At 38.6% G+C, this 27,224-nt stretch overlaps 1 protein-coding gene across 1 annotated transcript in view; it reads left to right on the top strand.

Moving 5' to 3' along the window:
• Positions 1-25,207, top strand: part of CLCA1 (chloride channel accessory 1) — a 31,759-nt gene extending 6,552 nt beyond the window's left edge. Inside the window, exons 4-14 of the mRNA XM_047871792.1 lie at positions 1,651-1,756; positions 7,681-7,858; positions 10,935-11,153; positions 11,726-11,953; positions 14,553-14,727; positions 16,573-16,679; positions 18,706-18,921; positions 19,763-20,024; positions 21,062-21,232; positions 23,722-23,961; positions 24,804-25,207. Coding sequence (XP_047727748.1) covers positions 1,651-1,756; positions 7,681-7,858; positions 10,935-11,153; positions 11,726-11,953; positions 14,553-14,727; positions 16,573-16,679; positions 18,706-18,921; positions 19,763-20,024; positions 21,062-21,232; positions 23,722-23,961; positions 24,804-25,192 — 2,291 coding nt within the window. The 3' untranslated portion in view covers positions 25,193-25,207. The remainder of the gene's footprint in view (positions 1-1,650; positions 1,757-7,680; positions 7,859-10,934; positions 11,154-11,725; positions 11,954-14,552; positions 14,728-16,572; positions 16,680-18,705; positions 18,922-19,762; positions 20,025-21,061; positions 21,233-23,721; positions 23,962-24,803) is intronic.
• The last annotated feature ends 2,017 nt before the right edge of the window (positions 25,208-27,224 follow it).

Below are 27,224 nucleotides of genomic sequence, written 5' to 3'. Positions count from 1 at the left end.
CAATAAGTTTTAGATAATTAAGGTAACTAATAACTAGTACTAGGTTTCTTCTCTATCTTGAAAAGATTAGGACCCATTTGATTTTCTTCATTTAAATAGGGAAGGCAGAGAAAACAAACAAAAGAGTACTAGCACCTCAATACCCCACCCCCAAATACACAAATGCACTTATAGACCTTATCAGAAAGAGGTGTCAAACAAATGTACCTCTCCCTTGTTCCTTTACAACATTCCTTCTCTACTCCATAACAGGAACAGAAAATTCCCAACCTATGGCTCAATATGTGTTGAACTGATTTACCTAAGTGCCCCATCCCACTCCTGAGCCCACCTCAGCCATCATGGTCACCACATTTATAATCCCTTCTTTCTGTACTGTGCCTCCATGCCTGCTCCCCTACAGCCTTCCCTTCCCTTTAAGAGGTCATCAGTTGTTCCCCAGCACTGACAGAATAGTCTAAATCTTTAATGTGAGATTCTAGGTCTTCCTTAGCATACATCCCTTCATATAACTGTCCAAATTCAGCCTACCTAGGAATTTACATTCCAGAAAAACTGAGCTGAGTGTAAGCTCAAATACTCACTGAGTGCCTATTAAGTTCTAGGCATTATTTGCCAAGGCACGGCAATGAAGTCATGGTGTCTATTCTCATGGAGATGTGTCTAGTGTGACAGACTAGCATTAAAGAGTAATGAAAATATAACATGATAAAGTGTCATAATGGGATATAATGAAAGTGCAAGGGAGGGGTATATGGACAGGTTTAGGATGTCAGAGAAGGCTTCTAGGTGGAGATAAGCCTGATTTTGAAAGAGGAGTAGGATTTATCCAGAGAGAGGGAAAGAGTATTCTGAGTCAGAGGAAAACTATGTGAAAAGAACAAGAGATGAGCAAGAACATGGTGTGACTCTAGACAGCAAAAGGAGTTTAGGAATTCACTGTGATTTTAGAGTTTTGGTAGTGGATGGAGAACAGCAAGAGATATGGCTTCAGAGAGGAGCAGAGCCTGGATCAGGAATCTTGTGTGCCATGTTGAGATGTTGGACTTAACCTGAGCACCATAGGGGAGCCATCTAAGACTAGAGATATGGTGGCCAGTTGGGTGGCCATTGCAGTGATTCAGGAGTAGGCAGCAGTAAGATTGGAAAGAGGAGACTAGGTCAAAGCAAAAAGCCAGAGGTGTAGTAGGCAGACCTTGAGGGTTAACCAGATATGAACCATGAGGGAGAAGGACATATTGGGGATGCTGCTCTGGCTGCCCTATGAATGCCTCTGGCTCCCACAACAGCCTGCACTGGCCTCCATCGTTATACTTGCGCCACTAGGGATTTTAGTTATCTGATCATTTGTGTCATCTGCTAGACTGTGAGCTGTGTAAGGACAAGGCAGTTGTTTCGTCTTTGTATGAATAACTGCCTGGCACCTACTAGTGCCTGATTAACATTTGATGAGGCAAAATAAGTAGTTATATTTTAAAGAAATGTGCAGTTATCATTAGATTCTTTTTTCCCTGAGGAAATCAAACCTTTAGCTGAAAAAAATTAACATATCAATGCATAATGATGTTCAGAAAAATTACCTTCTCCTAGTGTGAGAAGATAATTTTGTCATTCTTATTGTAATCCGGTGTTTAAAATATTTTCTCACAGGAAGGGTCTTTGTCCATGAATGGGCTCATCTGCGATGGGGGGTATATGATGAATACAATAATAACCAGAAATTCTACTTTTCCAATGGAAAAAGACAAGCAGTAAGGTATGTGTATTTTAATTTAATTTTTCTCAACCTATTTTTAAGCTTATTTATTTATTTTGAGAGACAGAGAGAGCATGTGCACACATGGGCACTTGTGTGTGTGAATGGGGGAGGGGCAGAGAGAGAGGCAAAGAGAGACTCCCAAGTCGTTTCCACACTGTCAGTGCAGAGCCCAAGGGGGGCACAGAGAGCTCGATCTCACAAGCCTTGAGATCGTGACCTGAGCTGAAATCAAGAATCAGATGCTCTGGGGCGCCTGGGTGGCGCAGTCGGTTAAGCGTCCGACTTCAGCCAGGTCACGATCTCACGGTCTGTGAGTTAGAGTCCCGCGTCAGGCTCTGGGCTGATGGCTCAGAGCCTGGAGCCTGTTTCCGATTCTGTGTCTCCCTCTCTCTCTGCCCCTCCCCCGTTCATGCTCTGTCTCTCTCTGTCCCAAAAATAAATAAACGTTGAAAAAAAAAAATTAAAAAAAAAAAAAAAAAAAGAATCAGATGCTCAACTGACTGAGCCACCTTCCCAAACTATTTTAAAATTGCAATCATTTATTCCATGAATTGACTTCAAAATTATCAGTTTTTTTTAATATTTTTTATCTTTCATTCTCTTAGTGCCTTCTTTTTCATGTTCCCACAAAACTACTTCTTTTGTTCCCTTTATAAGTGCTTCAGTGGTTGAATTGTCTACTCTGCAGCTACAAATCATTTGCCTCTGTGTGTGTGTGTGTGTGTGTGTGTGTGTGTGTGTGTGTGCAATGATAAGAAATCCACAGGTACCATGTTCAGTGTCTCCATCTCCCTATATCAGAATCAGGGACATAAGCCAGCCTAATGGGATTCTTTAGTGCCTTGAGGGCAGAATGGTATCTATGTGGACTTGATCAGTACAAATGGGCCTGGGAGGGACTGTGGAACTTACATAAATGACAAGCCAAATATTAAAACAAAACAAAATTTATCCCAATTTAAATTACACTTTCTGTACTGTCAATAGAAAGCAAAACGAATACTTGAAAAGTACTCTTGGCTGCCATTATTTTATGGGTGAGTTCAATTTCAACGAATATAAACTGCTTTAAAAAAAATAAAAAAAAATAAAATAAAAAATAAAAAAAAAAATTAAAAAAAAAAAAAAACTGCTTTAGCACTAACATAAAAGGCAGGGAACTTTCCAATTTAAAGAGGTAGCATCATTTAGACACTAAAACCTGACAGATGGTATGAAAAATAATTCTGTAGATACAGTTTTCTAAAAAGATTTCAAATTAATGGATAGTAAATTATATCTGGTAGAATTAAGGGGATAACAAACATACTAAGGCCAAGTAGGATATCTTCCAGAAATTTGAAAATATTGTGATATTAGGTAACTAATTAATATGGTATATTGAGTACAGAAGAAAAATAATGATGCCAATAGATTCTCAAAGGAGTTTGATAACCTTGCACACATATGCCCAAGTTTAAAAACAACAACTCCTTTTTGAAGACTAAAATTTGGTACAACACTCCTCTCCACTTCTGCTTCCAGTTCTGTTTGCCTGATGCTGTTCAAGGACGGGAGCTAGGATTGGGTTCAGTTACTGTCCTACATGGTGCAACTGTTTCCAAGGGGAGCTGCACTTGGCTCAGCACTCAATGTTGGCTTCCCATTTCTCCCACAGGAGCATTACTACTCACCATTTCGCCTTTCTTTACTACATTCAAACTCTGTTAGCTAGGTCCACTTCTGTTGTATCTTCCCTCATTGTTACATCACCTCAGGCATAAATAGACACTACGTGCCTCCTAGAACCAGGCACAGTCCACCAGATTCCTTTAGCTTATTCCCTCTGCACCTCACAGACCACACCCAGGGGCCCTTCCCTGATGTGATCATACATTGGACCGACCTCTACAGTCTCAGCCAATGCATGCCATCCCAAACCCAACACCTGCCTTCCGCACTTCTCTTTTCTAAGCTACTACATAGTTGAACGCTGTATATTCCCTCAAGAGAAAAACTTATTAGTAAGCTTATTAGTCCTTCCTAGAGATATTCTAGACATATTTACATATATGGCATGTTCTTCCACAGATAACATTAGCAAAGCTGACATGATCACCATGTCCTCTTAACAAAAATTTAATTATAGTGTATTAATAATGTTTATTGCTTCTTATCTTCCAAATATTTTTATTGCTTTGAAGGGCTAGGAGCAATTTTAAAAAATGATGGTAGTGACCACAACAGAAAGTTACTTCTTTAATAAGATACAGAACATTCACTGAAAACTGATAGCCTTTCATATTTAATAGGGAAATGCTAGAGACATTCCTAGGAATAAGGATGACCACTATTAGCACATTCTAACTTTGTTTAGAAAGTTGGAGCCAATGCAATAACACGTTAAACTGAAGAGGTTAAAAACAGTGGGGCAGTAGGGAGCTGCTACTCAAAAGGAAGAGAGAAAATTGCTTTTAAGCAGATGAGACATGGTCCACTCAGAAAACCCAAGGAAATAAATAGAAATTAAAACTGACAAAGGAAGTCAATAAGGGGACCAGATACAAAATGAATATTCAAATTACCTTTCCATAGATTAACAATAACGAGTTCAAAAATATAATGGAAAATTTCTTCTCCACTTAAGACAGCAATTAAAAGTGTAATAAAAGTAGGGGAGGGGTATCACCTCGCAGTGTCAGAATACCTGAACTCAACAACACAAGAAACAACAGGTGTTGGTGAGGATATAGAGAAAAAGGAGCCCTCTTGAACTGTTAGTGGAAATACAAACTGGCACAGCTGCTCTGGAAAACAGCATGGAAGTTCCTCAAAAAGTCAAAAATAGAACTACCCTATGATCCAGCAATAGTACCACTGGGTATTTACTCGAAGAATACAAAAACACTAATTTGAAGGGATACATGCACCCCTATGTTTATAGCAGCATTATGTACAAATTATGGAAGCAATCTAAATGTCCAGCAATAGATGAAGGAATAAAGAATATTGGAACAATGGAATATTGTTCAGCCATAAAAAAGAATGAAATCTTGCCATTTGCAACATCATGAATGGATCAAGACCATACAATGCTAAGTAAAATAAGTCAGAGAAAGACAAATGCCATATGATTTCTGTCATATGTAGAATTTAAGAAACAGAACAAATGAGCAAAGGGGAAGACAGAGAGAGAAGGAAACCAAGAAACAGATTCTTAATTAACTGAACAAACTGATGGCTACTAGAGAGGAGGTGGGTGGAGGGAATGGGTGAAATAGGTGATGAAGATTAAGGAATGAGTGAGTGCACACACTTGTTGTGATAAGCACCGGGTAACTAAAATAAAAACTTAAAAACTAAATAAAATAATTTTTTTTAAGTAGGGTCAACTCTGAGAAATGTGAAAGTCATATTAGAATAAAACAGTAAGATCCTTCTAAGGAATTTAAAAGAATATCAAGATAAGTTGAAAGACTTTGAATTCATGGAAGATGTAAATTCAACACAAATCAATACATAGATTTTATGAAACTAGTTAAAATACATCTATTTTTACCTCATTTTTAAAACCTTAGAGATTATTCAGTAGATAGTAGCTAAGAAGTGTTTTGAAAAATAATAGTAATAAGTGGTCATTTTACTTATTGAATTTTAAATATACTCTAAGTCTACATTAATTAAAACAATGGGGCTAGTAGACACATATATAATAATTTATTATTTAATACAGCCAGAATTACAAATCTATGAGGAAAGGCAGAATTTCTTAAGATATCAGAGCAATTTTTAACTGTGTCTGTGTGGGGAAAAAATTAACAGACCCTCATTCCAATTGGATAGACTCATCAAGTATAATGAGTAAGAAACTAGATAAATATTAATAAATATTGAATTGTTAGTTGGTGAAGTTCTTTCTATGCATTCAAGAATCGGAAAAAGACGTGGGGCGCCTGGGTGGCGCAGTCGGTTAAGCGTCCGACTTCAGCCAGGTCACGATCTCGCGCTCCGTGAGTTCGAGCCCCGCGTCGGGCTCTGGGCTGATGGCTCAGAGCCTGGAGCCTGTTTCCGTTTCTGTGTCTCCCTCTCTCTCTGCCCCTCCCCCGTTCATGCTCTGTCTCTCTCTGTCCCAAAAATAAATAAACGTTGAAAAAAAATTTAAAAAAAAAAAAAAAAAAAAAAGAATCGGAAAAAGACGTAACTAAAGGAATAATAAATTTGGCAACATATGAATTAAAATTTTGGTTGTACACAAATCAAACGTAAATTAAAGAAAAAGGTAACAACAGAAAAACATATCTATGAAAATTAAGAAACCAGACTTTTAAGAGCTTAGTATTATAACACACAAAGAACTTTTTAAAACCAAAAACAAAATGGTAACTCCCTAATAGAAAAACAGACACTGGAGAAGAATAAATAACTCACAAATGAGGAAATAAAAATGGCCAATAAACATATAATAAATGTTCAGACTTACTAGTAATCAAAGAGGTACAAATGTGACTAGGATGAGAATCACTTATTACCTAGTAAGTAAAGCTACTTTCAGCGGGATGAGCACTCCCACAGATGGTTGTTAGAGGCATAAACTGGCATAACTTTCCTTAGAAAGCAATTTGATGGCACATATCAAATCTGTAAAACTTTTCCTATTTTTTGATCCAGTAATTTCTTGCTTAAAAATCCATTTTAAGGGAAATGACAGAATGGGTTGTATCCACAGACTTTAAAATGTTCAAACTTTTACTCTGGGAATCATGTAGCAAACTTGGAAACAGAGCCAAAACTTCATGTGAAATTTTATTTATTCATTGAAGTTTTACTTTTAGTACTGACAAATCAGTACCAAATTTCTACTAATTGGGGGGGTGGGGACCAAATTAAATAAATTAGGCTAGATTCATTTTATAGTATCAAAACATACAGCTATTAAAGTCACATTTTAAAAGGATATTATAAATTATAATAATACATTAAAATCTTAAGTATACTAACATACCAAGTTTTTTTTAAAGCAGGAAGCAAAGAGATATGTGCAATGCTATGTTGATATATAGAGAAGAAAATGCTTCAATATGTTAACAGTAGCTTATTTCTAATGGTGGGACATGATTTTTTTATATTCTTCTTTATGCTCCTTTGCTATTTTCCAAATTTTCTGTGGTGTTGATACATTATTTATATGTTTAAAAAATAAAATGTAGGGGCGAAGGGTACCAGGGTGGCCCAGTCAGTTAAACATCCCACTTTGCTCAGGTCATGATCTTGCGGTATGTGAGTTTGAGCCGCTCTGCGAGCCCCACTGGGTTTGAGACCTGTGCTGATGGCGCAGAGCCTGAAACCTGCTTCCAGTTCTGTGTCTCCCTTTCTCTCTCTGCCCCTCCCCTGCTCACACTCTCACTCTCTCTCTCTCTCTCTCTCTCTCTCTCTCTCTCTCAAAAATAAATAAACATCAAAAAAATTTTAATAAAATTTGGGGGAAAGCAGTCCATTTATAATAGCCACAAACTCATAAGCATATAAAGAAAAATCTAAAATACCTACGAACATATAAGAAATATGCAAAATTGTATAACTAGAAAAACAGGAAATGTCTTAAAGCCTTTTGAGGGAAACAAAAGAGAGTTCCTGATTTTCTAGCAATGAGGGTCCTAGATTAGGAGGTAGCTAAGGGCTTGGAAGCTTTTTAATTCTGACAACAGCCATAAGCCAGAGTTAGCTTTTCTGCTGCAAAGAAACAAATTCTGATACCGTTTGGGGAACTCTTCAGATACTTTCTGGCAAATAAAAATGACTCTGTTGAGAATTTAATAATTTTGCTATTTAAGGTGATCTATTTGTTTATAAGAGGAAATTGTAGACATCAGAACAACCTGACCACAGAGTCTAATAACCCTTCGAAATGATTACAGCACCTAAACGTATTAATGTATTTTCAGATGTTCGGCAGATATTACTGGCAAAAATGTAATAAAGAAGTGTCAGGGAGGCAGCTGTGTCACCAAATCATGCAAACTCGACAAAGTAACAGGGCTGTATGAAGAAGGATGTGAGTTCATACCTCATGGCCTGCAGACTGTGAAGGCTTCCATAATGTTTGCACAAAGTATTGATTCTGTAAGTATTCTGTTCTTGTATTTTTGTCTTCTTGACACTTATGAATTTAGTGAAGTATCTTATCCCCGATTGCTGCAAGAAAGGATCAAATTTTAGGAAATCACCAGTGAGCAGCTGATTCTCTGTGGGAGAAACTGGGAGTACAAAATCAGCGATAAATTCATTATCTCCTCCCCGCACCCCACACCCCCTCTTTAGGTCCATTAGTGAGACTCCATCATCTCCCTCCCATGAGCCTGTGGTTTCAGTGCTTAGAATCATCTCAAATATCCTTAAAGGCAGACAAGCACAACAATTTTTGGTTAACTAAGAAATTTACCCAAGAGAATTAGACACTTCTTTTTATTCATTAATAAAAAGTAGCCTTAAATTTAATTTGCAGAGATCTCTTTTCAGTCTGCATATTTGCTTTTGGTTGTTAACTGAAATTTTGAATCCTTTAAGCATGTTGCTGCCTATAAGGGGTTTGAACATAGTTTTAATAATTTTAAGTAGTTTTTAAATGTGTCCTAATGTTTTTTTAAATTACCAACTGGTATATAATAAATTTGACAAATTATCCTTATTAGTGTTAAATATATATATCAGCAAATTTGCATAAACGAAAACTAAATGCATCAGTTTATCACTAACTAAAATCAGTGGAGAGACTTTGTGGGGAGACTCTCCTGTCTTTCAGTCTCCTATACAATTATGTTTTCCTTTTGAAATAGAAGGCGAAGTAACTTGCAAGAGTCTGTCAATAAAAATGTGGTGTAAGTTTTAAAAATGCAGGGGCGCCTGGGTGGCGCAGTCGGTTAAGCGTCCGACTTCAGCCAGGTCACGATCTCGCGGTCCGTGAGTTCGAGCCCCGCGTCAGGCTCTGGGCTGATGGCTCGGACCCTGGAGCCTGTTTCAGATTCTGTGTCTCCCTCTCTCTCTGCCCCTCCCCTGTTCATGCTCTGTCTCTCTCTGTCCCAAAAATAAGTTAAAAAAAAAAAAAACGTTGAGAAAAAAAAAAATTAAAAAAAAAAATGTGATGTACCATGGTCCAAAAGGCCCATCCTTCACTCTGGCTTTGCAGTCTATTTCTAGACTTATTCAGAAACTTTCAAGAGAGGGCCCTCATTATGTTTTAGATTAACCACAAAGTTAAATTTAATGCATGATCAGGTTTAGGAACCTCTGCCTGGAGTTCACATACAAGTTTTTCAGAACCCCTGCTAAAATGTAGCCATAATGATATTATGGAAACACTACCAAAATGACCTGGAGAATGAATACAGAAAAAAATAAGTGCTTTACACCTAATTATTACTTTCTATATTACTAGAATCCTGGATATTTAGGATTTTTAATTGAATGATAATACTGTGAATAATAGTCTGAGAGGAGGAATGAGGTTACACATTCTTTGCATACTATGCCACCTTTTTTAATCCCCCCAAATGCTAGCAATGTAAATACTTAAGAAAGGGGAGGAAACTTTCATTTACTGACTGTGTTAGTATGGACCCTATTCCGTATGTTCTCATATAATTCTTGCATAATAACTATTACCCTTTTGCAGATTAAAAAAAAAAACCTGACACACAGATTTTAGAGTTACTCAAAAAACAACAAACTTATATTGAGCTTTTATTATGTATAAGACACTGAACCAAGTTTTGAGGAAGCAAAATTTAATGAGTCAGTTTTCTGCTATATTTGGTTTATAGCCGAATAAGTGTACTAATGATGTTAAAGGGATCTTACTGAAGCATCCACGGGGTATTGGAAAGCCAAAGGGCTGAGTAGAAATTCTCTGGAGGGAAGGTAGGAAATGAAAAAACAATTTGAAAATGACCTTTTGGCTGAAAATGAAGGTAAAGTTCACAATGCAGAAGACAGAGGAAAAGGAATTCCTTGACAAAGTGGGAACCATGAGCAAAGGCATAGAGATATAAAACAAGGCAAGTTTGAGAATTTATGGATCACAGTGGGGGGAAATTAAAAGACTTGGGATGCACAGGCAGAGTGAGGATGTAGAGTGATGCAAAAATCTAAACACAGAGATTGCTCCTTGTTCTGTGAAATAGTCCAGATTACAGTGTATGAACAATGATTAGCCACCAAAGGGTCTTGAGTACAGAAATAAGAAAGAGGATGTTTCTAGAAGCTGCACAGTGGACCAACTGGAGGGCAAACAAGATGGAAAAGTCAGATAGGAGACCAAAATAGTCTGAGTCACGGACCATGAGGGCTTGAATGAGGGAGATTCCAATGGAGAAGGAGAAAAATGATGAACTGGAGACAGAGTGAAATATATGGATCTTGGTTATTTGGTAGAGGGAAGACGATAGGATTTCCTGACTTAGGTGGTTGTGTGGATAGTGGTGACTTAAGTTAGAAAATGCAGGGGCACCTGGGTGGTTCAGTGGGTTAAGCGGCCGACTTCGGCTCAGGTCATGATCTTGCGGTCCGTGAGTTTGAGCCCCGCGTCGGGCTCTGTGCTGACAGCTCAGAGCCTGGAGCCTGTTTCAGATTCTGTGTCTCCCTCTCTCTGACCCTCCCCTGTTCATGCTCTGTCTCTCCCTGTCTCAAAAATAAATAAACCGTTAAAAAAAATGTTTTTAAAAAGTTAGAAAATGCAAGAGGAGGAGAAGCAGAGTTAAAGGAAAGGCCATACGTTCAATTATGAACACAGGAAGGTTGAGGAGCCTGTGGGACATCTTAGTGGAAAGAGCTGGGATGTAGGGTGTTGGTAAGTGAGTGGGAAGTAAGAGGATGGAGAGATAGGATGGTACCAACAGAGAAATGTTAAGAAATGGGTGGCTTGTAGATAGTGGTGATGGCTTGAAATGGCAAATTTTAGAAGTAGGAAGGAAGCCAAGAGCAGATCTAGACTGCTGACGAACACTAAGGATCCAATAAGGTTGAAGACATGGTATGAGATTGGAACTCTGAATTATGACTGTGAATTTCCCCCAGCAGTGTTCTGGAGTGATTGTGGGATTAAGCCAAGTTGATGGGTTAGCCGGGCAGACTAGGAAGGAGGGCAAGGGATTTAAATACCCTTCTCTACTATTTATCTCTATAATTTTATTGACAATTTCAGGTGGTTGAATTCTGTACAGAAAAAAACCACAATAAAGAAGCCCCAAACCTGCAAAACCAAAAATGCAATCTCCGAAGCACATGGGAAGTGATTAGCGATTCTGAGGACTTTAAGAAAACCACTCCTATGACGACACAGCCACCCACGCCCACATTTTCATTGCTGCAGATAGGACAAAGAATTGTGTGCTTAGTCCTTGATAAGTCTGGAAGCATGGCGGTATGTTCACTGGGTCTTACTCTTCTGGACTCTGGTCTCACATTTGTATATGATATGATCTGGACTGCAATTTGTAACAGGTTGGGAATAAACACAACCCTTAGGGTCAGAACAGTTAGAACAATAACACGACCATCAGAAACACCCACCTCAACTCTATTCAACAGAAATTTCAGCATCAAGTGTCTCATTTGCCAAATTAAATTAGCTTTCAATTTATGAGCACTGATCTGATAAAGTGCATAGCCTTAACATTTTTTATGTTTTGCTGATAATATGTAGATGTATAGAACTGTTACTAAAGCAGTGATCTAATGATCAAACTAAAGCCAAATTCGGTTTGATCTTTTAGGGCCACCTATACAAAGGCCCTAAAATTCTACCCAAAGATGTTACTAAATATAAAGGAGAAATTTAATACAGAAATCTAATTTAATATAAAGGCCTTGAATAAGCTTGTTGTCATTTACTCTGTGTTGAGGGAGCTATTTCCAAATTTCCTCTAGACTGTTCTGTTATTAGTCCGCTCATCTAAACTCAACTGACTGCCTTTCTTCTACTTCTTCATTCAGAATGGTGACCGTCTTAATCGACTGAACCAAGCCGGCAAACTTTTCCTTCTGCAGACGGTTGAGCAAGGGTCCTGGGTTGGGATGGTGACATTTGACAGTGTTGCCCATGTACAAAGTGAACTCATACAGATAAACAGTGATGTGGAAAGGAATGCACTCACCAGAAGCTTACCCACCGTGGCCGCAGGAGGAACGTCCATCTGCTCTGGGCTTCGATCGGCATTTGCTGTAAGACAAGTTCCCCTATAATCTGTCAATGTTTACAATTTGTTTCCTAAACATCTCTCTGTTTTCAACAAATTAAGTCAAATTTCCTCTAATATTAAGTTCTATCATAATATGGGGCCTACCTACCTTTCTGTGTTTACGTGGCAGGGATTCTCTTCCAGGTGTCCTATGTTTAAGCAAATTGGATCACCTGTCCTTCAGCACTTCCACACCTTTGCTAGGCTCCCCACTTGGAATACTTTCTCCTCCTTCTCCTGTAATTCAAATCACATTCATTCTTCAAAGATCCATCACAGACGCCACCTACTTCTTGACATCTTTCCTGATTCCTTCAGCTGTAGAGAATCTCTCTAAACACTGTGAACTTTAAAAAAAAATCTCTTACTACTTCTAGGTCTTCTGTCTTACTTTCTAATCATGTACTTCACTCAAGCAAAATTTCTTTAGGAACAGGACTTATCTCTTTACCTCCCAGGCTGCTGGCACAATATCTTTTCTACAGAAGGTTGTCAATAAATAAAATTGAACCGAGTTATCTGATAGCACCTGATTCTTAATTGCTCCAAATATATCATCCAATATTGAATATTTCTTTAGAAGATATTTAGCCCCATGAAACAAAGAATAAGAGGCTGAGAGAAGCTGGCTGGCTAAGGTCTCAGAATATCTGTGGCATCTTGGGCAGGTCGGCCTTCTGCCTGCTGTGGAGCACAATACATCATTGGGGCTGTTCCAGATTCCCAATCAGCAGCAGGAATAGTTAGCACCCAGCTCACACTGTTGCATGTGGACAACAGACACTGTTGCATGTGGACAATTTCCTCACATTCAGTCTGTTCCTCTAGACCTTTTATTCCACCTTGAAGTTTAGTTCTTTAAAAGTGGTTTCCATTGTTTGTACAGTCAGCTGCAGATCCCTTCTCCAGATGCCTGTGTGCATCTGGATTTTCTGGCCTCTACCACTCACCCAAGCTTTGATTAAAGAACCAAATGAAGGAGGGGAACTGACATTGAAATCGCTGATGTGTTAGACTAAACTCCCGCTATGCAAAACCTTAGGGGAGATGACTAATGCCAGATGGCCTGGTGGTGAAGACAGAACTTCTGGTTCTGCATTTTCCTCTCAAATGGGTGAGAGAGAGTGTGAGAGACACAACTGGAATTTACATGCTCCTCTTGCCCAATGGAGTCCAGATGTGGGGTGGGAGGAGCTTATATGTGACTTTACAGTGATGAGGTAAAGGGCCTTGGGTCCTACACTGTCCTTAAGTTCCCCATTGTTTCCTGCTGCAGGACCCATGTCAGGTCTGTTCTGGGCTCTTGTGTCTGCTGAAGTGCCCACTGGACTTTGCTCTCCAGGTTTGATCAGGGCCCAGTGATCCTTCCTGGCTGACTCAGCCCCACTCTGGCTCTCACTATTGGAGCAGAGCCCTGAGCACCCCATGTCCTCCATTCAACCCCTGAGCAGACTATACACCCCTCAGCCTGTCTGGCAAGATGACCTGTTCTCTTATCTGCCCATTTCTGTCTTCCCTACGGTGTATGTGGGAACTTCTGCATGTTTTCCATGGCATGTAGCAGTGATGGGGAGTAGGACACAAGAATCCAAATGAAGCCCTTTCCCTGGCCTCTCAGGCTCTGCAACTTAGTCAAATCAAGGCCACAGCCATGGCTGAGAGGATCGTGGGCTCTGGACTCCTACATGCAGCAGCAGTCGTAGTTCTTCCCTCTTTCCTTGTGTGGCAGCCCTCTCTCAGAGTCCAAACAAAGTGGGGCAGAAGTCCCCTCTGTTCTTAGCTTTCGTTTCAAGCTACTTAAGGTGCCTTCCCTTTCTGACAGTCTGGTCCAGAGAAGATTGCTTAGGCTTGATTGCTTGTCTCCCCTACTTCTGGGTCTCTCTTCTACTCTTCTTAGGGGAAGAGTGGACTCTTGCCTTCCTCTTCTGAAATGAACATCACTATTTTTTAATCTAATTTTCCTTCTATCGTAACTTATCCAACATGGGTAAAAGGTTGGTTCTACACAATGTAAAAAGCTTTAATCTGTGTCATAAGAAATGGTTGAAACGTAGATGTCATAAGACAACTAGGAACTGTGGGTTAATAGTAATGAAATTATTTTTTTATTAGAGGGAATATTAAAAACTATTAACAACTCACGGGACCCGGGTACTTACCAGTCAGAACCAATGCCAACCATTTTATAGGCTAAAATCTGCCCTGAGTCTCATATCTCCAAAATATTATTCTCATTCAATGAAGGTAGTTTCTGAGAATATCTGGGAACTTCTGAAAACCTGTCAAGGAGAGATCATGTGAAAGAAACTAGAAAAACCTCCTTTGCTGCTTCCACAGTGGTGTCCATCCCTAGAACTGTCTTGTATCCCTCTTAACGGAGCCTGCTCCATAGCAGGGTAACCAAGAGAAAACACTACTGTCAAGTTCCATGAAAGTTGTTGATTTAAAATTAATCATTTCAAGATAGAAAGATATGTGACCATTCTCAGGCACTCGTTTATTGCCTCTGGAATTTCCCTTTAAATGAGTTTTCCCAACACCTTGGGCACCCTGATAACTCATGCCCTGAATTATGTTCTCAGGTTATTAGGAAGAAATACTCAACAGATGGATCTGAAATCGTGCTACTGACTGATGGGGAGGATAACACGATAAGCTCATGCTTTAACGAGGTGAAACAAAGCGGAGCCATCATCCACACAGTCGCCCTAGGACCCTCAGCAGCAAAAGAACTAGAGGAGCTGTCTAAAATGACAGGTGAAGAGTGGCCTGCTGCATCCCACTGAATTGTCACTTCTACTGCACTGCAAGCTCCAGTGAACTGAGGAGAAGGAGAAGGAGAAGGGTGGGATATATATAGAGAGGGATAATCTTATTAACCAACTACCTGCCCTTCCTCCCAAATGACCATTAGAACTAACTCTACCCATTTATTTTAAGGCCTTGGTTCTAGGATTAGGGCAGTCTGGAGGAAGATGGGAATCAGCACAGCACTCTAGTTAGGATGCAGGTCTCTCCTCCCAGACACTTTGTGAAGACTGGATAGAATCTAATAGGTTACCCAGGAACCACTCTCTTCCAGTTTTCAGCTAGCTAAGAGACCCAGGGGGGACAGATGACAAGCCACTAACCACATAATACCATGATACAAGTACCATATTAGCAGTAGAAAGCACTTGAATAAAAAGAAAGAATAGAAATCCTTGACTTTATTGAGGGAAGAAGGTTCCAGGAGGATGACCTCCAAGCAGAGACTTTAATAAGGAGTAGCAGAGGTAGAGCAAAGGGTCTACTGAACCACACAGAGAGGAGATCACTCTGAAAATGTAGAAAACAATGCAGTTTCTCCATAAGACATTAATATTTTGTGCTTCTAACTCACATACAGAGACAGATGTTTAACATAGATTCCATATATGCCTGGCTTCTTTAGCAGAGTAAATGGGCACATTTTTTTTTAACTTAGGGCCAGGATTATGCATATCAATTATTATGTGAGCTGCCTTCTGAGGCAGGTAAAATGATAGGACTGCTTGCTCCTATCTGCTTAAGACTGCTTACTTGTCTTAAGTTGGGTTTCCTAGAAACAGAGCCTGAGACAGGCAGTTATAGAAGGAGAGCCCTCAGGAGAACAGGAGAATTGAAAATAGGATAGGGCAGGGGAAAGACGTAAGCACAGAAATGGATTTAGAGTCTAGCTGAAGTCTAAGCCCACAGCGGGCTTTCGATCTGGAATTGCATCACACACCTGGTGCAATCTTGAGGTAAAAGCGCTGACCTTTTGTAGCACTGTGTCCATCAGTCAGTGGCTATGAAGAGTTGAGGCAAGTTGGAGGTGAAGGGACATGTTATTTCTCTGGCAAGTATAGCCTCTTTGGGTAAGGCAACTCTCTGGACAAAGGGGTAGCTATCTGCCATTAGCAGCTAACACTCAGAGCAGCTGGGGAGAGAGTCACTTGTCTAGGTAAGGGTATCTGAGTGAGGCTCCAAGAACATTACCAAAATACTTACCTTAAACTTTGGATGGCATTAATAGTTTAAAAGTACTTTCACATCAACTATCTTAGTTACATATGTTCTAAATAGCCCAAGACTGCAAGACCTGGTTTATAATCTTTTTTTTTACTACATATTATACTTTTCTATAACTGTTCTTTGTCAGCTGTTATTTCTTGCTGTTGCTACATATACATGTTTTATGATTTAGGGGAAAACTCAAAATTGAAGCTTGTTAGGATTATGTCTAAAATAAGAATAAATCAATAGGCTTGGAATAAGGCTTAATGAATTCTCTTATATGAAAGTGCATGACTTTTAAAACATGAAATTTTATATTATTTTTGACCTATCAGAGATCCATGGCTGCTTTACAAATAATTGACATAGTTGGGCAACTTAGATGTTGCTGAAGCTATTATTTAGTATGATTAAAAAATTAGTAGCAGCTTCTGAGTTCATCTGGATGCCTATTTGATATTGATCAATTAATACCTTAATAATGCAACAAAATATTTCACATATTCTGCTGTCTTAACAATAGCTAAAATGCTGCAAATACTTGCTTTCTAGAAAACAACTTCTGATAATGTAATTGTATTTTAGGAGGTTTACAGACATATGCTTCAGATCAGGCTCAGAACAACGGCCTCATTGATGCTTTTGGAGCCCTTTCATCTGGAAATGGAGCTGACTCCCAGCGCTCTATCCAGGTCAGAATTTTTACTGTTTGGTTTTTCATGTTTATAAATAATCATAGCCAAGATGGAGAGTTTAATGGTTAAAACTCCTAAGTACTATATTCTTCTAGTAGTAGATTAAAATTAAAAATAGAAGTTTCAGCCTGACATTAGACATTATTCCTAAAATGCAACACTACTTATTTAAACAAAGCAATTAGTTTTTATTTGTTTGGAAACAATGCTAACTGACTTCCTCATGGAAACCAGCAACATAAAATATAATAGGTCCAAGAATTCATTTTTAACATCTGCTAACAAGCACCCATAGCAATATAATTGGGTCAGAATTTTCTTCACAGTAGATCATCTTAAAACAAATTTTCTGGAACAAGTAAGTGTTCAGGGATTACTTGCTCTATTTTTCCATTACCTCAAACCCCTTATATTTGCCAAGAGTTTCTTATAATGGGTGGAAAGTGTTTTGTTCTGTGAAAAGCCCATGATGTCAGTCAAGACACCTGGATCCTGGGCCTGGGCCTGCCATTGACTCTATAACTGTGGGTTAAGAACTTCATCTTTCTGGACCTCAGCCAGGTATGAACCAGAAAACATTCTTGGACCCTTCTGGTTCTAAAATTTCAAGAAAACCAAAATTTCTTTCAAAAGTCTTGAGGCTATTTTTTACGAAAAGAACAAATGTATTTTAAATGTTTTCCTTGAATAGTTTCAAAAGCTACTCCTATGAATTTTTAAACCTCAGAGTGAACAATCAGAACTCACATGTGTGTGAATTATGAGTTTTATTGTGATAATTTCATCGTGATTTCACAATTTTATTGTGAAAATTTGGACAAACGTAAAGGAATACTGTAATGTCAAAACCAAATAATGACAAATTTTGAAGCAACAGGCTTTCTGGGCTACCAGTGTAGCATTTATTCAATTAGAGAAGACTATACTCATTTGGGTAATCCTAGCTCAGATTCAAAAAATTAAACTCAGGAGTCCAGTCTGGAAATTGGAGGATGGTGTCTGAAAAAAAAGTAATTACACTGATGAAAGGACAAGTTCATAATCAGGCAGTTTCTGACCATTATTTTTGTATTTTGGAAACCTAACGGGGAGAGAAATAGAGAAATGAGCAGAACTCATTTACCTACCTGCCATAAAAATCATATCTAAGAGCCCTTCACTTTCTCCACATCCAAGATCAAAACTACCTACGAAATTAGAAAATCTGATCCCATCACAGGTCACCCTGTCTTCTCATAGATATCAGTTTAAGGATGAGAAATAATTACCTAGGAGACAATCCTTGAGGTCACATTCTCTGTAAAAGTCCCGTTAAGTCTTCCCCACCTCAGTTCCTGCTCTACCATTCCTTCATTCTGCTCCAAACAGCAAATCTGCCTTGGCCCTTGACTTACTTCATTTATCTTCACAGGGCCTGCAATAACACTTGACCTAGTAATCGATTATCTGCAACCCAAATGATCCATATGTTGATGGAAAAAAAAGTCCCAGTCAGTCCCCTTAAGAGTTTATAGTCTAGTAAACAAGATGAGGTATAAACACTAGTAGGTATAAAGCAAAACACACTCTGAGAATATCAAAGGACTGATAGAATCAAGATTCTATGGGAACTCACAAGAGGGAAAGATTATTCTCAGCTAGTAAGTCAGATGGATGTCAGAGAAAGTTTCACAGAGAAAGTGACATTTGAACCAAATTTTGGAGGATTGATAAAGCTTGAACAAAAGGAGATTAACATACAGATTTCCAGGAAAAGCAGAGTATAATAAAGTCAGAGTCATGGATTCATGAGTGTCATTTGGGGAAGTAGTCTGGTTTGGGTATAGGAATATACATCTTGGAAGCTAAGATTGGAAGAAAGGTAATTTAAAATTCAATCATGACTAGACCTAAGTGCCAAACCAAGAACTCAGGCATCACTGAAAGCTTTTAATGGGGCAACTGAGAGCTGGAAGCAGAGTGGAAGAGACTGTGTGATGCAGGCTCTATTCTCCAGTATGTAAAGAGTTGTTTTTCTTAACAGCTTGAGAGTAAGGGATTAACCCTCCAGAACAATCAGTGGATGAACGGCACAGTGCTTGTGGACAGCACTGTGGGGAAAGACACTTTATTTCTCATCACCTGGACAAAACAGCCTCCCCAAATCCTTCTGTGGGATCCTAGTAAAAAGAAACAGGATGGCTTTGTAGTGGACGCGAACACCAAAATGGCCTACCTCCAAATCCCAGGCACTGCCAAGGTATGGGGCCAGGTTTTATCCTTCTCACATTTGGACAAAATAATCATAGCTTTTTATTTATTTATTTTCTATTTTTATTTTTTGAAATATATTCTCATTTTTATTTATTTATTTATTTCAATATATGAAGTTTATTGTCAAATTGGTTTCCATACAACACCCAGTGCTCATCCCAAAATGTGCCCTCCTCAATACCCATCACCCACCCTCCCCTCCCTCCCACCCCCCATCAACCCTCAGTTTGTTCTCAGTTTTTAAGAGGGGAAGGAAAAAAAAAAAGAGGTTAGAGTGGAAGAGAGCCAAAGCATAAGAGATTCTTAAAAATCATAGCTTTTTAAATGTGCATGGTTGCTAAAAGGAGAGTTAGTATTGAATGAAAGGGAGAACACGGAAAATTCTCCATCTAATTCTCTGTCTCATTAGTATGACAGAAAATCAAGAGAAAGGAAATTGGTGATGTTTTCTCCATGTACTAAAAGGAGAACTTTCAAATTACGTAGGAGTCAAGATGCAACATGGTCCTTGAAACTATGGGATCATGAAAAACATTTTCTCTACTTCAGGAACCCAATTATTTGATACTTCTTTTTAGAAACCAAGCAATGATAAGGACACAGCTTTCTGACCTCATTTTCCCAAATTACAATTTTATTGACTATAAGAGACATGTAGTCATTCCAAATGTACCTAAGTTTCCCTTGGCTGACAGAATATCAAAGATCTTCTTCGATATGCTTGTAAAATGCTTGTATCAGATAAGCTTTTCCTATAGGTGGCATTGAAGTCATGTCTGTGTCACCTATGGTTATTAATTGGAAATGTCTCCATTTGTTTTGATTAGGTTGGCATTTGGAGTTACAGTCTGCAAGCAAGCTCACAAACCCTGACTCTGACTGTCACTTCCCGTCCATCAAGTGCTACTGTGCCTCCAATTACAGTGACCTCTAAAATTAACAAAAACACAGGAAAATTCCCTAGCGCTATGACAGTTTATGCAAAGATTCATCAAGGAGCCTCACCGATCCTCAGGGCCACTGTCACAGCCATAATAGAATCAGTGAATGGTAAAACAGTTACCCTGGAATTATTGGACAATGGAGCAGGTAACCATTCAAAAAATTGGAAAATACATCTTTCTTTTCCAAAAAGCAACCAAGAAAACAGAAAGAGGGCATGGTCTGATGAGGATAGTTAGAAGCAGGGGGTCCACTACTGGGGGTCTGGTTGGGAGAGCTCTCTGCTTCCCCACAATTCCTATATTTTAAAATGTTGGAAAACATGAAGACAGGCCTACCTTTTGCTTCCACAAAGGCCAAACACATTAGTGGTTTAAGCTCAATAAACTCAGAGACTCTAGGGAGTTGTCAGAGGATATTCTACACTCCCTAAAAGGGAAGGAGGAAAAGTAATAACTATCTTATGTTATCTTCATTTTTATCTTCATTACACACTTTTGAGATATAAACCATACATTACAGATGAAGAAACTGAGGCTTTCGTATTTAGAAAACAGCAGATATAAATTCAAATGCTACTTCTCTGTGTATGTAGACTCTGTATTAGCTTGCCCCCAAAGTGAAATTATTGTCCATTATTTTTTAAAGAATCTAATACAGAGAGTGAGAGAAAGAGAATTCTACATTTCTTTTTAGAAGGAACATTACTATGATGCAAGTAATCTTACTAGAACAAATTCTGTAAATGAATTGCCTACCTAAATCTACCCTAGTGAGAAATCATGAATTAAAAAAAAAATAATCATATAACATTTTTTTCTCCCCAGTAATGTACAGCAATTCAATTCAGTTCAAAAGATACTTATTGAATAGTTACCTTGTGCTATGTTGGATGTAGCAGAGACATGCGGCATGATGTCAGATTTCAAAAAGAAAGATAACAATTCAGGAAGACAAAATATACACACATAAAGCTACACACACACACACACACACACACACACACACACACACACGAAAAGAAAAAGTAGATCTCATTCTTAACACAATCAAATCCTAAACTCTCTTGGAGATAGTGTGACATTATCCTTGCTTTGAAAAATTTTAACCTTCTATAAGTTGGAAATATACAAATGCCCAGCTGCCTTTAGGATATTCATTAATTCCTTCATTTCCCTGTCAAGGTGCTGATGCTACTAAGGATGATGGCGTCTATTCAAGGTATTTTACAGCTTACAATGCAAATGGTAGATACAGTGTGAAAGTGTGGGCTCTTGGAGGAATAAACGCAGCCAGTCAGAGGTTGATACCCCAGCAGAATGGAGCCATGTACATACCTGGCTGGATTGAGAATGGTAAGAAGTTTGTAATAACACATCTGACTTGAGTAAAAGGCTTGAGATCAAGAGAAAACCATTAAGCCTGTGAGGAGAATGGTGTAATTTAATTTCAGGGTTTCTCAGTATTAAAACTACTGACATTTTGGGACACATAATTCTTTGTTGTGAGGGCTGTCATTTGCATTGTAGGATGTTTACTAGCATTTCTGCCCTCTACTCACTAGTTATCAGAAGCAACCCCCACAGTCATGACAATCAAAAATGTCTCCAGACATCATCCACTGTCCTCTAAGAGGCAAAATAACCTCCACTTGAAAACCAATAGATTCAAAGTAGCTTTCAACTGCCTGGGTTCATATTATAGCCCTCTAGCAAATAAAGTATTTTAGGTAATCTCTTTGTGCTTCATTTTCCTCACTTGTAAAATAGGAATAATAATGGTAACCACCTCATATGGTGGCTGTGAGGAACAAACAAGGAAATACATCTAATAAGCTGTTGCTGGTAAATAATAATGTTCAATAAATGTTTGCTATTATTTTTAATAAATTTTAAAACATTTGTTTTTAATTTTTTAAACATTTATTTATTATTAAGAGACAGAGACAGAGCATGAGCATGGGAGGGGCAGAAAGAGGAGGAGACACAGTATCCGAAGCAGGGTCCAGGCTCTGAGCTGTCAGCACAGAGCCTGACGCAGGGCTCAAATTCACAAACCCTGAGATCATGACCTAAGCTGAAGTGGGATGCTCAACCGACTAAACCACCCAGGCGCCCCATTTTTAAATATTTTGTAATGAAGCTCTTTCCACTGATATTGGCATTTCCATAGAATAAGGAAATTTAGGGCTTATTATATATATCAGTATCGCAAGTCCACTGTCTCCTTTCTCTTGCTCAGACCAGGGAGACTAGTAGATGAATCTAAAACCAACCAGCACACAGAGCCCATATGCAAGCGTGCGGGGAAATTATGTACCAAGAAACAGATATTCCTATACCATCTTTGGTAATAAAGACATCCTCTAGACTAGAGCTGGAACTGGGACCAAGACTAGTCCTCATGGGTTCCAGGACCTGCTTTCCATCAATTTCTACTCTGTCTTGGGCAGAGTGTGTTGGTGCTGGTGTATTATAAGAACAGCTCCTCCAAGTAGCTTCCCACTGTCCTCTTTACTTGTTTGGGTGGTTGGGTGTGTGCTCAGTAAAAGGAGGATTCTAGGACGTGTGGTATCTGATGCAAAGGCGATCACAGAAAAGAAAAAAAAAACACTTTAAAAGACACTATTGCTTCCAAAGCTCTTTTATATATTTCACCTGAGTTTATTTTCATTTGTTCGTCTTTCTGAGTTAGGGGAAGAAGGCAAGGGGAGATCGGTGTGGTGGCTATATCTAGCCTCATGCTCAGTGTTTTACTCACATTAGGACATTACTTTCTCCTAATTATCCCATTCTATAGATGGAGAAACAGAGGCTAGAGAGACTATTAGTCTAACTGTGATAGAACTAACTGTGACAGGACCTGGATTGGCATTGGAAAGTCAGTGTTTTTCCCTCTATCCTTTGATGAATCTTAATACCAAGAGAGATAGTCTCTATTGTTAAATTGAATACTAACTCTGAACTTGCTATCGTAGCCACTTCATCTTTGCCCAAGACGAGATTGATGGGTATGAAAATCAATCTGTCTCTACAGAAAAAAAATTTAAGGGCTAAGGAAGTAGAGTTTATAAGAGAGTAAATTCTGACTAATGCCATGTTAGGGTATTATGGAATATTTTTATTGAAAAGACAGTCTGAGAACCCTAATGACTGACCAGGCCAGGGTATTTGTTGAATTCCAGGATAACTTTTATATAATCTTTCAACAACAATGTGAGAAAAATTGAGATTGCTTCAGGCACTAAGTTCCCATGCATTCAATGAGAAGATAAGAAGTCTTCCAAAAGCATAACATTTTAGAACCCCAACATAAAACAGTTCATGAGAATCTGCAATCTAATAAGGAAGATAAAACATGAACATGGAGAAAAGAAAAATGTATAGAAGAAATAATCAAGGCAATTCTTGATGGTCCAGATGATTAGCAAATAAATAGGAAAAATAATAAAACCAACAGTATTACCTAGGTGCAAGAGATTTCTTAAAATCTTAAAACAGAGGTAGGATTTAAACTGACTGAGGAAGAGTAAAATCAGGATAGACAAAGAGATGGGAAGAGAAACAATTCCAGGACAAATGTCATGAAAATAAATTATGAGAATTGTTATTCCTGAAAATGTCTGATTCCCTGTTTTTTTTTTTCCCCAGATACAACCTGATTTGGGATCTTTATACCAAATAGTTAAAATTAGTTTTGTGTATGGGAGGAAACAAGGCAAAGGGGACAGTAGGAAGAGGGCATTCTGATAACCAAAGAGAAGGAAGTATAGTCATACAATGCTTACAATGTAATGTAGCATAACATAACATAATGTAATATAATGTAACGTAATATAATGCAGGTGAAGTAAACTGGAATCCACCCAGACCGGAAATTAATAAGGATGATCCTCAAAGCAAGCAAGTGTGTTTCAGCAGAACATCCTCAGGAGGTTCATTTGTGGCCTCTGGTGTCCCACAGGCTCCCATACCTGATCTCTTCCCACCTTGCCAAATCACTGACCTTAAGGCAAAAATCCACGGGTACAAATTTATTAATCTGACTTGGACAGCTCCTGGAGACGATTATGATCATGGAAGAGGTAAGCAGAATGTGGTATGCACCCTGTAAAGGAGTTTAGCAGCCACGCAGGGGTGCAAAAGAAGGTGAGGCAGGCAGGTGTGTTGTGATGCATGTGGAAGGCAGAAGGCAAGAGGGCTCTTGAATGTCCTCTGAAATGAAAGGTTAGGATTTTTAAATATGAGAGGTTTGGAACCCGAAAAACTGGCGTACTTTAAGTTTTAAGAGGCTTCAACCAGTAACAGGCAATCCTTAGGGTTTTGTTTTGTTTTTGAAATATTGCCAAGCTGTCCTTTAATAAACCCCATTTTTAGAAACAACTCTTGGAAAGGATTGGGAGTGGAGCATAGATTACTAAGGAGCAGAACTGGCCTTTGGAAGAAACCTACTAGATTTTTGCTGCACCGTGTAGTCTTTGGATTGCAGCATGGGCATCACATGAATCTTGTTAGAAATGTAGAACCCCAGTCCCCAACAAGACCTACTGAACCATAATCTGCATTTTAAGATCCCTGGGTGTTCTGTATGCACATTAAAATTTGAGAACCACCACTACCAAAATCTCCTCTATAAGTAATAAAGCAATAAGCAGTAATTTTAAAACTTCCTTTCTCAGTCAGGTGCATGCAGCATGCACAGAAATACGGACCAAGGCTTTTGGTCATGCCTGATCCAGTTTTATATTTATCACTCTGTCAAGATACACAAATGAGAATGTAAAAAGTATACTAATACTTATAAATATGGACCATGAATTACATTTATTCATTGGAACATAGGGGATGGTGATATAGTTTCTAATAGACTTTTAAACTTCTTTACAACTTGAGAATCACATGCCACAAACTTTTTTTTTCTTTTCAGCTCACAAGTATATCATTAGAATAAGTGCAAATATTCTTGATCTGAGAGACAAGTTCAATGATTCTATTCAAGTGAACACATCTGATCTCATCCCGAAGGAGGCCAACTCTGAGGAAGTCTTTGTGTTTACACCAGAAAACATCACTTTTGAAAATGGCACAGATCTCTTCATTGCTGTTCAGGCTGTTGATAAGGCCAACCTGAAGTCAGAAATCTCTAACATTGCACGTGTGTCTTTGTTTATCCCCCCCGAGATTCCTCCAGAGATACCTAGTCCTTCTCTTCCTTGTCCTGAAATTAATGTCAACAGCACCATTCCTGGCCTTCACATTTTAAAAATTATGTGGAAGTGGCTAGGAGAATTGCAGCTGTCAGTAGCCTTGGGCTGAGTTTTCATGAAATGAATAAATCATCCATCCTTTCTTTGATTGTAAAATTTTCCAAAATGTATTTTAAACTTTCCTGTAGAGGGCGACATAATGAAATAAAATGTTAAACAACTGGCTATGCATGAATAAAAACTATCCATTCAAATCCAAAAGTTTTATCATTGCTCAGGCATTTATTAATGAAAGTATGTTTTAGTTCATTTTAAGGACCTTTTCCAATTAAGAAGAACATGTAATTTCATGTGAAAGATGCCAGAAATGGCCAACTAGGTTAGTACCAACATTACCAGGAATGTGTATTCTTTTCCCTAAATTTTGGCAAGGATGCATTTCAAGAAGAGATTGCATTGTAGAAAGAAATAGTAGAATTATGAAATCTCCACAGGCATAGATATGTATGTTATGTGCATGAAATTACAAGTCAGTGATGCTTAAAGCCACAGCGGTGGGACATGAAGTAGGAAAAGTGGGTTCAAGCCTGATAGGAAGGGAAAGTGATTGAGAAATGAATTATACTGTGTATGCTTTGTACCAAATTCTCTACTAATGGCTTATATGCATTATCTTATGTAATATAATTCATTCAACAAATGTTCATCAGCTGCCTATTATATTCTAGGCCCATTCTAAGTCCTGAGTACAAACAAATGAGTAAGATTTGGCCTCTTTCCTGTAAGCAATAAAAAATATCTGAGGATTTGTTTTTAATGAAGAGGTAGATATCATCAGAGCTACGCTTCAGAAGACGGACTTTGAGGACCATGTGAAGAACTGAATAAAGTCGGGAAAGTTATGACAGATGAAAGGAAAAGGAGAGGAAAAGGAAAAGGAGCCAAATAAACTTAGCAGTATGGCAGCCTCCATACAACTAATCACAAATTCCAGGGCCTTCAAGGGGAAGTATCCTTGTAAAAGGTATTTCAAGTTCTCAGTTCATTAGCATGACGAGTTCAAGATGTGGGTGGCTCTCTGACTGAAGGCCCCAAATTTATTTCTATACAGATCTTCCTTCTTTCAAAATAGGATTTTAGGCACTTCAGAGACACATTCAATACATATATTAGATTAAGAAAATTTTTAAATGAAGTGAAATAAGTATATAATAAAAACAAGTGGAAGGTTCAGTACATCCAACGCCTAATATAACAGTCTATACAATTGATACAATCAGATCACACATTTCATTTTGAACCTCCAAGCAGGCAGAACAAAGGAGCCCTGCAGAGTAACAAAATTAACAGAATCTACAATGGAAAACACACCAGAGACTCAGGAGGAGCCATGTGGAGTTTCATCAATGGATGCTTAATAAATTAGGGTACTGTGATATTAAGGGCTGCGCCCTCAGCAGCATCCATATAATAATTGCAACAAGTTTAATATAGTGTTGGTCACAACATCCTGCACTGTGATCACACTTCACTGTGGTGTTACAACAGAGTGATACCCCAGCATTGTTTAGGAAAGACAACTCTACATTGACCCAAACAACCCAAATCTAGCAAGTAGCTCTTGAGTTTGCTCCAAAGATAAATTTCGGAGACATGGATTGTATGTCCTTTAGGCCATTTTCTATGCCAAATTGTTCTTATATGCAAGTTTGTTATAGTAATTGAATGGCAGAGTGTTCTGAGGCTAGAAGCACACCAATGTCCTAAAGTTCAGTACTGTTGATTAAGGGCACTTTCAGGTACTCTTCCAAGCAAACGGACAGAAGGTCAATTCGAAGGTTTCTTTGAACAGTTATAAAACCAAACTGGGACACGTGCCTGACCAGAGGGCCACTCACCTGCCCCATGTGGGAAAGTGGGTCTGAAGTCTTCAACGCAGCCCCATGGAACATGGCTACCACGGGTTTAGCTTGGAAAATGTCTAAGTGACTCACTGAGATTTTAATTTCCCATTTGGACAAACTCAATGGAATATACTATGGAATACAGAAGGGAACTTCATAGGGATATATAGTGTTACTTAAGAGAAAGGAGGTAAATGCCAGCACGTAAATAAGGCAGAAAGTAGAGAAGAGCAAAAG

This window comes from Prionailurus viverrinus, chromosome C1, assembly GCF_022837055.1.
Source record: "Prionailurus viverrinus isolate Anna chromosome C1, UM_Priviv_1.0, whole genome shotgun sequence".
In the NCBI taxonomy this organism is placed as follows: domain Eukaryota; kingdom Metazoa; phylum Chordata; class Mammalia; order Carnivora; family Felidae; genus Prionailurus; species Prionailurus viverrinus.
This window is presented reverse-complemented; position numbering and strand designations above follow the sequence as displayed.